The sequence below is a fragment of the Sinocyclocheilus rhinocerous genome, unplaced genomic scaffold (assembly GCF_001515625.1).
Source record: "Sinocyclocheilus rhinocerous isolate Xijiao unplaced genomic scaffold, SAMN03320098_v1.1 scaffold822, whole genome shotgun sequence".
Lineage (NCBI taxonomy): Eukaryota > Metazoa > Chordata > Actinopteri > Cypriniformes > Cyprinidae > Sinocyclocheilus > Sinocyclocheilus rhinocerous.
The window spans coordinates 211549-228303 of NW_015624556.1; the positions used below are offsets into that span (position 1 = coordinate 211549).

At 42.2% G+C, this 16755-nt stretch overlaps 1 protein-coding gene across 1 annotated transcript in view; it reads right to left on the reverse strand.

Moving 5' to 3' along the window:
* Nucleotides 1-15224, reverse strand: part of LOC107742823 (thyrotropin receptor-like) — a 22777-nt gene extending 7553 nt beyond the window's left edge. The window contains exons 1-6 of the mRNA XM_016555879.1: nucleotides 15162-15224; nucleotides 10094-10168; nucleotides 1483-1557; nucleotides 569-643; nucleotides 404-481; nucleotides 170-238 (exon numbers count right to left, since the gene is read on the reverse strand). Of these exons, the coding sequence (XP_016411365.1) occupies nucleotides 170-238; nucleotides 404-481; nucleotides 569-643; nucleotides 1483-1557; nucleotides 10094-10168; nucleotides 15162-15211 (422 nt within the window). The 5' untranslated portion in view covers nucleotides 15212-15224. The remainder of the gene's footprint in view (nucleotides 1-169; nucleotides 239-403; nucleotides 482-568; nucleotides 644-1482; nucleotides 1558-10093; nucleotides 10169-15161) is intronic.
* Nucleotides 15225-16755: the final 1531 nt, after the last annotated feature.

Below are 16755 nucleotides of genomic sequence, written 5' to 3' on the forward strand. Positions count from 1 at the left end.
ATATATTATTATTATTTTTTTTTAAATGTCATGCTTGGGTAAACTATTCTGTTAATGATCAATGCTCCATAAATGTGTTGCATCAAACTTGTGTATATATGGTTTTAGATACATTTGTAGCACTTAATTGTTTGAATTTGTGTTATACAAGTTTTTATAAAAACTTTACACTGAGTCCAGCTTTGTGCCATTGAAAGCATGATGTTGGACTTTCGTAAAGCCATTGCTGTACAGCCTCCTGTTGAATAGAAAGCAAAAAATAACAGTCATGTCTTTTGTGCAAAAATCTTGCTAATAACAGTTTAATAACGATTAAAAGCTAATAACGAATGACAGCTCAAACCCCATTTTTCTCCGTTAGTATGACAAAAATGTGAATATGAGGGAATATGACAAGACTTACACTGACAGCAGATCATTGGTAATGCCAAGAAAAGCGTTAGCTGGAATTTCAGCAATATAAGGATTATCGCTTAGTTCTCTGAAGGAAGAGCAGAAATAGATTAAAAGAATACCTTCAAAAACACTGATCTGTATGAAAACTGCTGCATTATAGAACACTCCTCACAGTAGGAAGTATGAGTCATCAGCCTGGATATTGGTCAGGACAGGGAAGATGGTGAGGCCTGTGTTGAATAAGCCTCTGAAAATACAACACCTCTTGGTTATTATTTCAAGTTCTTATGCATGTGAATACAGTGCATAGTGACACTGATTTTATTGCTAAAGGTAACTGCACTTTTGGTTGCAAATAAGTGTGTACTGAGTACTGAGTACGGAGTGCCCTAATGTTATTGCTGGGCTGACTACCTGGTTATAGCTTTACTTATCAAGACCATGCTCTTGGGCACAATAATCAAACATGTAGTACATTATATATCTATATATAATCTGTATATTGCAGTTTTTGAAGAGTGCATGTGCACAAATGCATTAAAAAAACCATGACCCACAAGGACTTAACTAAAGCAAAATGTCAGGGCAGGGACAAAAAAAAAAAAAAAGTAATCCTCAGATGCCATGTTTGTTACATCAACATCTCAGAGAGATAACATTGTGGAGAGAGCTGTAGAATGAATGAACCACATGTATAGCTAATGGGAGTAAAGTCTGTCAATTACATGCTACAGGACAGGTTAACAAGATTAAACAATGAACAGCTTTTTGTACTTTCATGTTAATTAACTATAACGACCTGGCATTATTTGTGATCTCTAATCGATTATTAGCAGAAGTTATTACTTCACTAACTGTGCGTGACTTCATTATCAACAGTCCTACATTGTTGGACTACAGCTGTTCATATCGAGTTGTGATCTAATTGAGTTACATGTAAATGTTCAGCTTTTGTATTTATTTATTTTTTGTTTTAGGCATAAACCTCAATAAAATATTTAAAACAGGAAAACATGACAAAACATTATTATTATTATTTTTTTTGCAATTTGCAGACCAAAAGTATGTAGACAGTGTTTTGCTCACAAATACTGTAATTTAGGGAGATTCCTTAATGCCTCTGGATGGATGAACGTCAAATTTCTTGTGTTTCTTATTTCTCTGAAAAGAGAGAGAGAGAGAGAGAGAGAGAGAGAGTGAGAGAGAGAGATTACATGAACTGAAAATTTTCTTTTTGAAGTGCTTGAATGAAAGAGATTGGACCCTACAATATCTTAGCTAGACATTATGCTTGAATGTAACAGAATTAATTTCACATTATTTTTGCAGATGATGGGAATAACAGTTCTTTGACGTCATTTTCTCTTATTCAGTTTACTCAGCCAGATATGCTAAATGAAAGCACATTTTCTAGTAAAATCATGGGTGCATTTAATCAGGGATTCAATGCTGGTTCCCTATCTGTTGGTTACTACAAGTTATGTCATGACTCGACATAAGGGGTTTACTTGTGAGCCCCAATCCACTCTGACTTTAAGATAAAATGCCAATAAAATGTGGCTAGTGAATTTTGCATGCCTGAGCCACTCCCCGTGCATACGGCTATAAATAGGCGACAGGTGCATCCACTTATCAGATTTTTGCTTCGGAGCCGAGTGTGTGAAAGCCTTTTTGTTTTGACTGGAAGAAAGAAGCTGTTCCTGGTTGGCGTGACGGCACAAACAGCGGTGTCCCTGTTGAATCAGCAATTCCCCTGGGTTCAACTAATAAAGCAGTTTCTCATCACAGACGGCTCGCATCTTTTTAAAGATGCCATTCCATCGGTGTCCTCTTGGTTGCGGTCGTTACCTGTCCTCTGTCGATGGACACGATTGTTGTCTTCAGTGTCTGGGCATCCGTGAAACTGCATTCGTGGATGACTCATGCTTTCACTGTGAGCGTTTGAGCATGGCTTCGCTGCGATCTCTCCTCTCTCTCCTCAAGAGGTCTCTACTAATCTTGGTTTCTCTGTCACGAGCAGAGGACCGCTGGCTGGAGCTCAGGGAGATCTGAGGATCACAGTGAGAGCTTCTCCGCCGGGTCCGTCTCCGCGGACCTCTCACTCCTCCTGCAGCGAATGTCCTGTGCGGCTCCCGAGTGATTTCACTGGCCCGGCTCGTGACGGTCCCAGCATTTCATTCGGTGCACCGCTGGAGAATCAGATACCGATCGCTGCATCGGGGGATGGGCTATCTTCCTCCGAGGATGAAGATTTGGCAGGGCTGCCCCCCTCGGGTGTTGTTGCCACTGCTGAATCGGACCCGGTGCCTTTCTTCCGGGAGGTGCATGAGGAGTTGACGAAGTTGTGGACGGCCCCTTTTTCGGCCAGAAGCCGCTCGTCTGCCTCCTCCGTCCTCACTACCCTCGATGGTAGGGCAGCTAGGGGGTACGTTGACATTCCCCAGGTGGAGAGAGCGTTTGCGGTGTACCTGTGCCCTAGGAAGAATTGTCCTCGTCTCCCGTCCAAAGCCTGTAGGCTGACAGCGGCTCTCACCACCAAAGCTTATGCTGCGGGCCAAGCTGCCTCTGCCCTGCATGCCATGGCTATCCTGGCCAAGGCACTCAAACAAATGCACGAGGGTAGTTCCGACCCGGGGTTGATGCAGGAACTGCACACGCCGACTGACTTTGCCCTCCGGAAGGCGATGTCCACACTTGTGGCCCAAGAGCACCATCTTTGGCTCAACCTTGCTGAGATGAGAGATGTCGACAAATCCCATCTTGCAAGATGGCCTATTCGGCGATGCTGTCGAGGACTTTGCCCAGCAGTTCTTGGCAGTGCAGAGACAGACTGAGGCCATCCAGCACATCTTGCCCCGGCATGATCCAACAGCTGCCACCGCTCCACCACGGGCCGCACCTCAGCCTGCTCGTCGGTGAGGGTGCCCCCCTGCGTCCACGAGAGCACCTTCTCCCCATGCTGAGACACCGTCGAGGCTGGCGCGTTGAGCCTCTCGGAGGACTGCGGTGCCCCCCGGACTGCAAGTCTTGAATTGGGCCCTTCACAAGCTTACATTCAAGATGTTGACGCAGAAGCGCATAATCAGATGCATCCAGCCCCAGGATTGGTTTGCAGCGGTCGATCTGAAGGACGCTTACATTCATGTCTTGATTCTTCTTCGACACAGGCCGTTCCTATGGTTTGCGTTCGAGGGTCGGGCATGGCAGTACAGGGTCCTCCCCTCCGGGCTGTACCTGTCCCCCTGTGTCTTTACGAAGGTCGCGGAGGGCGCCCTTGCTCCGTTATGGTAAGGGGGCATCAGGATCCTCAACTACCTCGACGACTGGCTCATTATGGCCTGGTCACGAGAGCATGTGTGTGATCACAAGGATCTGGTGCTCTGGCACCTCAGCCAGTTGGGGCTTCGGGTCAACTGGGAAAAGAGCAAACTCTCCCCTGTGCAGAAAATCTCTATTCTCGGTATGGAGTTAGACTCGATGAGTATGACGGTGCGTCTTACCAACGAGCATGCCTAGTCAGTGCTGAACTGCCTGAGATCCTTCAGGAGGCAGGAATGTGGTATCTCTGAAACATTTTCAGAGGCTCCTGGGGCATATGGCATCCACAGCCACAGTCACGCCGCTCAGATTGCTTCATATGAGACCACTTCAGCACTGGTTACACTCCCGAGTCCCGAGATGGGCATGGCATCACGGCACCTTTGCGTGACCATCACACCGGCATGTCGCCGCCTATTCAGCCCCTGGACAGACCTTGCATTTCTACAGGCCGGGGTGCCCTAAGAACAAGTGTCCCAGCATATTGTTGTCACGACTGATGCCTCCAGTACGGGTTGGGGCACTACATGCAACTGGCAGGCAGTCTCGAGGCTCTGGAGAGGGCCTCGACTGCTTTGGCACATCAACTGCCTAGAGCTGTTGGCAGTACATCTGGCCTTGCAGCAGTTCTGGCCACACGGTCCGCACGGACAACACTGCGGCTGTTTCGTACATCAACCTGCAGGGAGGTCTATGATCACGTCGCATGTCACAGCTCGCCCATCATCTCTTCTGGAGTCAGATGCGGCTCAAGTCGCTGCGCACCGTCTTCATTCCGAGGGAACTCAATCGTGCAGCCGATGCACTCTCACGACAGCTCGCATTCCCCGGAGAATGGCAACTCCATCCTGAGATGATCTGGCTGATCTGGAGTCGATTCGGGTAAGCCCAGGTAGACATGTTTGCTTCCCACGAGTCCGCCCACTGCCAGCTGTATTACCAGCACTGGTTACACTCCCGAGTCCCGAGATGGGCATGGCATCACGGCACCTTTGCGTGACCATCACACCGGCATGTCGCCGCCTATTCAGCCCCTGGACAGACCTTGCATTTCTACAGGCCGGGGTGCCCTAAGAACAAGTGTCCCAGCATATTGTTGTCACGACTGATGCCTCCAGTACGGGTTGGGGCACTACATGCAACTGGCAGGCAGTCTCGAGGCTCTGGAGAGGGCCTCGACTGCTTTGGCACATCAACTGCCTAGAGCTGTTGGCAGTACATCTGGCCTTGCAGCAGTTCTGGCCACACGGTCCGCACGGACAACACTGCGGCTGTTTCGTACATCAACCTGCAGGGAGGTCTATGATCACGTCGCATGTCACAGCTCGCCCATCATCTCTTCTGGAGTCAGATGCGGCTCAAGTCGCTGCGCACCGTCTTCATTCCGAGGGAACTCAATCGTGCAGCCGATGCACTCTCACGACAGCTCGCATTCCCCGGAGAATGGCAACTCCATCCTGAGATGATCTGGCTGATCTGGAGTCGATTCGGGTAAGCCCAGGTAGACATGTTTGCTTCCCACGAGTCCGCCCACTGCCAGCTGTATTACTACCTGACCGAGGCCCCCCTTGGCAGGGACACACTGGCACACAGCTGGCCTTGGGCTCTACACAAAAATGCGTTTCCCCCAGTGAGCCTTCTCACACAGACACTGTGCAAAGTCAGGGAGGACGAGGAATGACCTCCTTTCTCAGGGGCTCGGCACCATATGGCATCCGCGTCCAGATCTCTGGGACCTCCATGTCTGGCTCCTGGACAGGACGCGGCAGACTTAAGTGACCTGCCACCGGCGATGGTAGACACCATCACTCAGGCTTAGAGCCCCTTCTACAAGGCAAGCCTATGCACTGAAGTGGAGTCTGTTCATGAACTGGGGTTCTTCTTGCCGAGAAGACCCCCGAAGATGCACGATTGGAGTAGTGCTTTCTTTCCTGCAAGAAAGGTTGGAGCGTAGGCTGTCACCCTCCACCTTGAAAGTGTATGTGGCTGCTATTGCAGCACTTCACGATGCAGTGGACAGCCGGTCCCTGGGAAAGCAGGATCTCATCATCAGGTTCCTGAGGGGTGAAAGAAAGTTAAATCTTCCTAGGCCACCCCTGGTGCCCTCCTGGGATCTCTCTACCGTCCTGGCTGGCCTTCAGAGGGATCCCTTTGAGCCGCTGGACTCAGTTGAGCTTAAGTTCCTGTCTGCTAAGACAGCGCTTTTGACAGCGCTCACTTCCATCAAGGGGGTTGGGGACCTCCAAGCATTTTCGGTGAGCGAAGAGTGCCTTGTGTTCGGGCCGGCCTACTCTCACGTTGTCCTGAGACCCCTGGTAGACACCATCACTCAGGCTTAGAGCCCCTTCTACAAGGCAAGCCTATGCACTGAAGTGGAGTCTGTTCATGAACTGGGGTTCTTCTTGCCGAGAAGACCCCCGAAGATGCACGATTGGAGTAGTGCTTTCTTTCCTGCAAGAAAGGTTGGAGCGTAGGCTGTCACCCTCCACCTTGAAAGTGTATGTGGCTGCTATCGCAGCACATCACGATGCAGTGGACAGCCGGTCCCTGGGAAAGCAGGATCTCATCATCAGGTTCCTGAGGGGTGAAAGAAAGTTAAATCTTCCTAGGCCACCCCTGGTGCCCTCCTGGGATCTCTCTACTGTCCTGGCTGGCCTTCAGAGGGATCCCTTTGAGCCGCTGGACTCAGTTGAGCTTAAGTTCCTGTCTGCTAAGACAGCGCTTTTGACAGCGCTCACTTCCATCAAGGGGGTTGGGGACCTCCAAGCATTTTCGGTGAGCGAAGAGTGCCTTGTGTTCGGGCCAGCCTACTCTCACGTTGTCAGAAGGTGGCCACAGTGACTGTAGACTACAACAGAAGAGACGGACGGCAGTGCGTGAGTGTTTTGCTTAATACTTGTTTGTAGATCTGTTGTTTAAATTATTACTTGCTGCTAGGAAGGAATATTTAGTTTTCTACCTATTTCTACTTTGTATTTTAACTTTAGTTTGTATTTTTGATTGCACTTACTGGTAATTATAATAATTGCCGTCAGCTTAGAAGGAGCCTGTGTTATTTGCATTGCTCCGTTCCTGCACTTAAGTGCGAACTGTAGTTTCGATTTGAGCAATTGCCCTGCTATAGGCTATTTGCTGTGCTAATTAGAAGGTGGCCACAGCGACTGTAGACTATTTAAACTGCTTGGTCACTGTCATAACTTGGGAGAAGTGATTAGTCAACAGAAGAGACGGACTGCAGCATGTAAGTGTTTTGCTTAATACTTGTTTGTAGATCTGTTGTTTAAATTATTACTTGCTGCTAGGAAGGAATATTTCGGTTTCTACCTATTTCTACTTTGTATTTTCACTGTAGTTTGTATTTTTGATTGCACTTACTGGTAATAATTAGCAGTAAGACACATGTACCAGTAAGACTTACTGGTAATTATAATAATTACCGGACAGATTCGGCCAATCACAACGCACTGGATAGCTGGCCAATCAGAGCACACCTCACTTTTCAGACTGATGCTTTGTAAAAATCGACGCGTAATGGGTTAGTTCACCCAAAAATGCAAATTCTGTCATTAATTATTCACCCTCATGTCGTTCCAAACCCGTAAGACCTTCGTTCATTTTTCCACGCAATTCTAAAAACTACCAAGTTAGTTTTTCTCCATTTGTGCTCAAGACTACGAGTTTTTTTCTTGAGAGAATGGGTATTACTGTTGTACCATGGCGCAGTACGTTTTTCTCTAACCTTTTAAATTTGATGGGGGCAACAGCTTCAACATCATATGACCCCTTTAATGCCGGGGATTTGTCGTGTTGCGTTGTCTAGACGTCACTGATTATAATGGGTTCTAATGTATTTTGCCACTCGTGTCCGGTGTAGACACGGTGTTAATTTCGTTGGTGAGGAGGCAAGGCCTGTGTGTCCTATGCCTTAGCAGACAGCAAACCTACAAAAAAAAATAAAAATAACAAAGAGAATAATAATATTATTCTCTCTATGCTATTTTTCAATGTTTCAAGTGATGCAGGTGTTTTTTACCCTGTAGGTTTTTTTTATTATTAAAAAATATGAATTTTTCATAATGTTCAGTGAAATTATTTGGTAGTCTGAGGTGGGGATTCAGGAGGGGGGAGGGCAGATTTTTTTAATAGGTTTAAAGGGGGGCGCGACCAAAAAAGTTTGCATGCAAGTGCCGTTTTTATCCTCCAGTAGATTTCCCTGGACGGCGAACCCTGGTTGAGTATCCTCCAGCACCCCCGGCAGTAAGACTGGGCGGAGCAGTCTGACGCCAGACCCAGTATTGTTGTTAGCTTGCCCGGGTCTCCGGCCAGCCCCTATTCTGGGCTAGGTGTCCATATGGCTTGATTTCCTTCAGGCGATCCTATATGTGTATTCTTCCACGGAAAGGTTTCTCTCTCGGTGAACCCGTGTCTTTACATTTACATTTACATTTAGTCATTTAGCAGACGCTTTTATTCAAGCAACTTACAAATGAGGACAATAAAAGCAGTCAAAACTAACAAAAGAGCAACAATATATAAGTGCAAATGACAAGTCTCGGTTAGCCTAACGCAGTACACGTAGCAAGGTGTATATATATATATATATATATATGTGTGTGTGTATATATATATATATATATATATATATATTATACACACACACATATACACACACACACACACACAAAGAAAAACAAGTACAACAAGAAATGTCTGTTAGACATGCTGAGATGCAAGTAGCTATCGTCGGATCATCAGGATGGAATGAGAGGTAGAGTTGAGTGTCATCAGCATAGCAGTGATATGTCTGATATGATGTGTCTTCCCTTTGACAGACCATTCTGTCAGTCTCTGTTGGCAGTCGTTCCTCCATACTCCCAGATAAGACCTGCCTCAGAGTTCCATTCCATATATAGTACTGCCCCAGGCCTGGGTCAGTCTATATCAGTGTCTCCACATGATACCTCCCTATGGGTAGGATGTGGCCTCTGTAGCGCCCTTCTCCGGAAGGCTCGCTTCCCCATCGTTACTGCCAAGCTGTAAACAACAAACAGGAAAGGCATGAAGCACCTTTCATGAGGGTCGAAATCCCTTCTCTTAAGAAAAGATTTTCTATGGTAGGAACAGCGGCATGGCTATCTACAGCAGCGATGTACTCACCTTTTTGGTCCCTGCGGGTGCCAAGGTCAGCGAATTTGCGCTGGGGCGTTGGGAAGGTTACGACCTTTGCGTAGAATTTGTCTGACACGCGGCGGCTTGTCAACATTTGCAATGCCACAGGGTTGTGACGGGGTTCAGATTGTGGCGCTTTCCATGGACCCCCTATGTTGAGTCACGACATAACTTGTAGTGACTGACAGATAGGGAACGTCTCGGTTACGTACGTAACCCTCGTTCCCTGATGGAGGGAACGGAGACGTTATGTCCCCATGCCTCAACCTCGAACCATCGCTGGTTGCCAGGGACACTTTCTCGGCTCCTCAGCATAAAACCTGATGAGTGGATGCACCTGTCGCCTATTTATACCTGTATGCACGGGGAGTGGCACAGGCATGCAAAATCCACTAGCCAAATTTCATTGGCATTTTCTCTTAAAGTCAGAGCGGATTGGGGCCCTCAAGTAAACCCCCTATGCCGAGTCTCAACATAACGTCTCCGTCTCTCTAAATAATTATTGTTTTTTTCTCTTCTTCGTTACGTGTATACATTATTGCAGATCCTGTGTTTTTGTTTTTGTTTAATTTTACCCAGTGCGTTAAAATTGAAGTATATAATTTCTTTAACACTTCTGTTGTGTTTACACTTTTTGGAGAATATAGAATAAATAAAGTACAATTCATGTACTTAAATATATTTCTGGCCTCATGGTTAAAAAGAGAGTTAGAGAGTCTGTTAAATAGAGAATGCTGTTTCATAAATGTGATCTCTTGTATTATGTTATGTAAAATGCGATTTTACCACACGCACATTTACTTACATTTGCATAAAAACTAAAATGTACAATGATGTATTGACAGCATTTAAAACTTAAATTATTTACTTATGAACAACTATACAGGCATACAAATGTTTACAAATCATTATTTAATCTGTTTATTTGTTTAATTTACAGAATCAATCAGTTGTCTCTATTGTATTTATGATCAGTGATATTGTTTTCATTTTATTAAATACAGTTGGTTCATTTACTTGAAATAATATCATTTTGTTCTGTTCTGTTCTGTTCTGTGTGACTTCTGGTGCCTGCTCATTTCAAAGGATTACATAATTTTAAACAAGACTAAACTTTAAAATCTTTAAATTTAATTTAATTTAATATTCTATTTTTTATTTTGTGTGGTTAACTGGAATTTATATATGGATTTTGGATGCTGTAACTTACATATGTGTAAGCTTTCTCAGGTTGTAGAAGGAATGCTTCTCTAACCTGCCCAGAGAGACATCCACGGTCAGATAGCTAAGGAAAGAATGGAGAAAATCCTGTTGAAATCCTGAATTTTATCAAAAAATACAGGGTTATTTCAAGTTGCTCACAAGTAGAGAGAAAAAACTCATTTCAGTATTTATGATGAAATGTCACCTCAGTACTGTACATCTGTAAATAACCCATCAAACCTTCATCTGTAAATAGCACATATGCACATTCACAATTCTGTCTATAGACATTTTCTTTTTCTCTATATTTTTATTAAGTTGGCTTGAAAAAGCCAACTTACTGAAATCCTATTTAAACTTCTTCTTCTTCTTCTTCTTCTGAGACCAAATTTTAAAATGTATCTCCTTCTATACTTTTAAAGCTATAACCACCAAACTCGGGTCAGACCTTCAGACTGGTCTGACTCGGGTTGCTATATCTTTTCTAACTGACCCGGCTTACGGTTTTCGTAAACCAGACTATCAAAGCCACCTAAAATCCCATAGACTTTTATTGAGGGGGTGATAACTTTTATACAGTAAGACGCATGGTGTATTTAACCTGTCTATTGCTATAGCAAAGCTTAACAACTCACTACTGAAAAACCAGCTAAAACCAGCCTAAGCTGACTGACTGCTTTGGCTGGTCTCCCAAGCTGGCTTTAAAGTGGTTTTGTTTAGCAGGCCAGGCTGGTCTTAGCTGTTTTTTTTTTGTTTTTTTTACTGAATCAACTGGTTTTAGCTGGATTAGCATAGAAACATGCTAACAACATGCTAGTAACTTGCTAATAATGCTAGAAACATGCTAACAAAATCCTAGTAACTTGTTAATCATGATAACAACATGCTATTAACATGTTAATCATACTAGAAATGTGCTAGTAACTTGCTAATCATGTTAAAAAAAGGCTAACACCATGCTAGTAACGTGCTAATCATGCTATAAACATGCTAGCAACATGCTAGTAACTTGCCAATCATGTTAACAACATGCTAGTAACTTGCTAATCATGCTAGGAACATGCTAACAAAATGCTAGTAACTTGCTAATAATGTTAACAACATGCTAGTAACTTGATACTCATGCTAGAAACATGCTAACAAAATGCTAGTAACTTGGTAATCATGTTAGAAACATGTTAGCAACTTGCTTAACATGCTAGAAACATGTTAGCATCATGTTAGTAACATGCTAATCATGCTAAATTCATGCTAGTAACATATTAATAATGCTAGAATCATGCTAGCAACATGCTAGTAAACGTGCTAATCATGCTAACAAACTGTTAACACCATGCTAGTAACATGCTAGTAATGCTAGAAACATACTAGCAACTTGCTAAACATGTTAACTAAATGCTTGAAACTTTCATGCCAACAAAATGTTAACACCATGCTAGTAACATGCTAGTCATGCTAAAAACAGGCTAATCATGTTAGAAACATGCTAGTAACTTGCTAATAATGATAACAAAATGTAACACCATGCTAGTAACATGTTAATCATGCTAGCAACATGTTAGTAACTTGCTAATTATGCTAACAACACGCTAGTAACATGCTAATCATGCTAGTAATGTGCTAATCATGCTAGCAACATGGTAACCATGTTAGTAACATGCTAATCATGCTAGCAACATGCTAGTAACATGCTAATTGTGATAGCAACATGCTAATTGTGCTAGCAACATGCTAATCATGCTAGAAACAGGCTAATCATGCTAGCAACATGCTAGAAACAGCCTAGCAACCACCCCAGGTACCCTAGCAATATGTTTTATATCTATCTGTTTTTCTGATAGACTGTATTGCCTTAAAAACATTAAAACTTTAATCTTTAAAACAATTTTAACTGTCAAACTACTTCAAACTGAAAACTTTCAGACTGCAAGCTTTTAAAACTTTTTCAAACTTTCTAGCTAGGCTTCTTCTAGTCAACTTAAAGTTTGTCTACAAACCTTTCAATCTAGTTACTATTGCAATTTATAATTTATTGTCTATTCTCTTTATTATTAGTGTTTTTATTACCTTAATTATATGTCTGCACTATGTTTGTACTTTCTGTACTGGAAGCTCATAACACCAAGACAAATTCCTTGTGTGTGTAAACACACTTGGCACTAAAGCTCTTTCTGATTCTGATCCTGATTTTCAGTCTTGTAATTTCATAATGTATTCAGGTATAGGGGAGAACAAAAGCAACTGTAGCACACTACATTTCTTTAAACAGAAACATTTAGGGTGTCGACAGACTTAGCACATGCACAGTAGAGATAAAGAAGTGTGATCATATCACTTTCTGAGAATTTTTTTGGTTTACTTTTCATTGTTGTAAACAAATTTAATCCAGGTAATTTCCAACATTATATTGCTACTTATCTTCCCAAACTTCCTAAACTAAACACATCCTGCTAGCTGCTGATGCCTGTTCAGACAATGACTTACTGGCTGAAGGTAAAAGTAATAAGCAAAAATTGTCATAAAGAAAACACACTGCCAACAATTATTTTTTGTATCTCATCTTAATGCTCACTCTCAGTGACCACTTATACACTCCAGTATTTTCAGAATGGCAATCCTCTAAATTATTGTCCTGTTCCTATATTTACAGAATATAGGAGTCACTCGTGAACCCTTGATTCCTATTTAGAAGACACCTGTTTGGTTTCTTGTATCACCCCACACATGTCAGAGCACACACACTGCTCATTAAGCCACATCTCTAGCATTATCAGGATTTTTTTATAATAAAATGTTATTTAGCTAACACAGTAATCTTGCTTTAGATATGTATAATATTTATCATTGCCACTTTGCAGGTATTCACACCTGTCTTGTTTGCTTTGATTGAATCAAACTCAAGTTCGTTTCCCCTCTTGGTGCGGATCTTTTTGGCAAGTGTGAATACAGCAATCGCACTCGGGTGTGGACTAAACAACCGTACCGAGACCCAGCTGAAGAGGTGGTCTCAGTCCGCTTCCAAACAAACTCTGGTACGGTTTGTTTAAGGTGTGAACATGATCCGACCCAATTGCAGAATTCACACTCAAAAACAGACAGCTCGGGCATATACTGCTGTTGTTTGCATTTCAATGCCTTAAATCACTTGTTTTTAAACCGCAATGCTTAAAAACGCGTGCAAATGCTGAGTTTTCGTGACCATGGCACACAGCAACGTGACGTGAGTGCGCTAAATAGGCTGAAGCTTGCCGCAAAGCCCCAGCAAAAGTTACCATGAATGTGTCAGGGGGAAATAGTAAGGAAATATTTGAATTATTTATTAATAACCTAGTGTTTTGTTGCAACCTAGAATTAAACTGCTGGCCTCGTCTGGTTTGTAGTCATTTAAAGCTTTCTATAGATATATTCATCATGTCTGTGAGGAAAAAATTTGCTGAGTTTCAGTTCAAATTTGTGAAGCGCTCCTGCTCAAGACCGAGACAGCAGAATGCGCATCCTATTTGTTTTCTTTATTTTACAAAAGTACAACGTTTTGTTGATATTGTGAGTTCACACAAATAAAAGTAGACCCTTTACAGTTCCGAACGATGTATTATTCGTACTTTTATGAGCAAAAATGACCACTGATGTCCTGAAGCAATTTCCACTGATGTCCTGAAGCGCGCTTCAGCTTCCACTCTCGGCACAAGCAATTGGCTATGCGCCTAATGTTTAAACTAACATTGTGATATGCTTTAAGTATTTTATATCTATAGATTTTATTTTCGGCAAGTCGTAATTACAACATCGTATGACATTGTCTCATATGATGCTCATAAGTTTCTTCATATTGCGTTAGTAGTTGATAACACCAAATCAGTAAAAGAATAACAATTGCACTACGAAAGATCTCCATGATTAGCCTGTTTTTGCACTTGCTGCTTTTACCCTGCTTGACAATTTCTGTCCAATGAATGGATGACCTTAGCACAGGTGTGGTTTTGTTTGCAATTTCTGGTTCACTTGCAAAAAGGGCAGTGTGAAAGCGAACCACTCCAAAGAAAAAAAACAAAAAATATTGTATTTGGTCCGGACCAAAGCAAGTGAACTAGCGGACTTTCCTGGTGTGAATACACCCTAAGGTACCATCAGGTTTGATTAATTCTGCAACCACTTTAAGGCTGTAGATCAATTGCTTTGTTCAGAAACAGGGATTAAAATTATTACAGTGTTGTTTTTTATTCTTGGTGCGGTTCGCTTTCACACAGCAAAGTTTCTAAACGGACCAAAATTGTTAATACAAGTCACGTGCGAGTAAACTGTCCTCTCATTGGTCAAAGTTCCACGGTTTATTTTCCAGAATTCCGCTCATAGCTGTCATCCATCAGGATGGAACGACAACAGCTTCGAGGGCTTATTGTTGTTGTTGTTTCTGTAGCTGTCATTATATTAATTTACCATTTTGAGCAGGAGTCCAGGATTCGTCGTGAAAACATTTTTAAAATGCACCTACTAGGAAGAAGAGCAATAAGACGGCATTATAAAATGAAAAGGCGCGCTTTGATTTTGAATGGCGAAGACGTGCTCACCCACAGACATCACCTGCGTCCCAATGTGCATACTATCCATCCTAAATTCTGTGATATTAGTAATTTTCAATACTATTTAGCGCAGATAGAGTGGATATGCACATTGGGACGCAGGGAACGTCTACTGCTTTTCACTTAATTACCCATCATACATTGGATATAGCCTGGTTCGTTGGTCCCTTGGATCGGGTTGCTTTCTCACTACAAAAGAACCGCTCCACAGTTCATTTTCAATCGAGCCGAGACCTCCTCGTTCAGGCGATCTCGGACCGATTGTTTTGGCGCGGATCCGAGCGCGATTGCTGTGTTCACATATGCCCAAACGAACCCAGTTAAGGGGGGAAACGGGCCAGGTTCCGAAACAACGGGCAAGGTGTGAAAGCACCCTAAGTTTTATTCACTTAGCAAGATATCAGTGTGTATATACATACATACATATAGGCTATAGCTATATATAAATTTATGTGGTCTCTGACAACTGGCTCTGGTCTCTAAAAAAGTACTTACATTCTTGAGATATTGGCCATATTTGCAAAGGCATCTTGGGGAACTGTCATCAGGCTTGACTCATAGAGACTTCTACAATTGAAAAGATCATCACAAATACATATAAATTTGTATGATAATTACAACTTATTTACATTTACATATTAAACAATGTTGCACATGGAATTTAAAAGAACATCTTTGACAATACAATGTTAAATATCACAAAATTTAGATACCTACTCATTGCTTATTTTTCACATATTAGCCCACTTTATTCATATTAGCCCACTTTATTAAGTAACAACCCAAAAAAGGACTATTCAACAAGTTCTACTTGTAAACCATTCATTGTCATGTATTAAGAATTTTACAGTGTGTCAGATAGATTATGGACTGACAGATATCTTGAGAATTAAGAATCCTAACAGTAAGGGCTGTTAGGGCTATTCATACTATTCCCCACATCACAAATCTAATTCTGGTATAGATTTTTTTTCTGACATACACTTGTATAACATCAAATCATTAACCCAGTTTTTTGACCAATTATACAATTTTTGACCATGCCCCCACAGCATTACTTTTCTTGCAGAGCACCATCCACCATCTAGATGCAAATTTAATAATTCATTGCTCAATGACAGATTTTCTAAAACATTTTAGGAATGCACTTTCATTGTTAGTGTATTATCACCAAAGGAATATCTGCATCACTGGCAAATGGCAAATCTGTAAGGGAAAAAATCATCTTATTTTGTTCATGTAAAAAGAAAAAAGCAGTCAGCAGTTAATTCGGTAACGCTTTAGATTACAACCCGCAATGTACTGCTAAGTAAACAGAATTTTCAACGTAACTTTTTTGTAATTACAGTGTACCTATTCAGTACCTCCATGTAGGTATAAGGTAACAATATGCGAAGTTTGGGGAATAAAGGAGTAATAATCTGTAAAATTGCTAATTATTTATACTGTAATAGGAGAAAACTAATCGAAGCGCAGACGAGGGACAACTTTGAAACTGTCTGGAGTGTGTTCCTTTAAAACTGCAGCAGTGAATGTGGTGAGCGAGAACTGGAAACAGCTGGAATGGCGCATGAGACAAGTCTATCCGTGTTTGCGGCACTCATAACAGGAATATGTGTAGAAAATACAAGAAAACTAATGGACACGAAGAAGGAGAGAGATTTTTGAAACTGACTGGAATGTGTTCTTTTAAAACTGGAGGGTTTTGTCCGAGTATGTTCTCACAACATTGAGCAGCGACTGATGAGCGGTAAAACCGGGAACTGAACTAAGTTAGTCAAAATGGTGCTTGAGGACGTGGATCAAAACGGTAAATCAAAGACGGTAAAATCCTGTCAGTTCGCTATAATACACAGTTTAATCTTGACTTTCAGTGTTTATTACTGTGTTTATTGGGGCGTGATGGTTTGGCCATAATAGTTTAACTAGTCATTACTAGTTAATCAACTAGTCATTAAGCCAGTGGGTGAAAAACATGAACAAATTGAACAAAATCTATCCTTAAACAAGCTTTTCAAAAGAATTTGGTTTAACTGTATAATCTGTATAAGTATGGAGTTGCTTTGCTTTTTTCTGAACTGGTGTAATA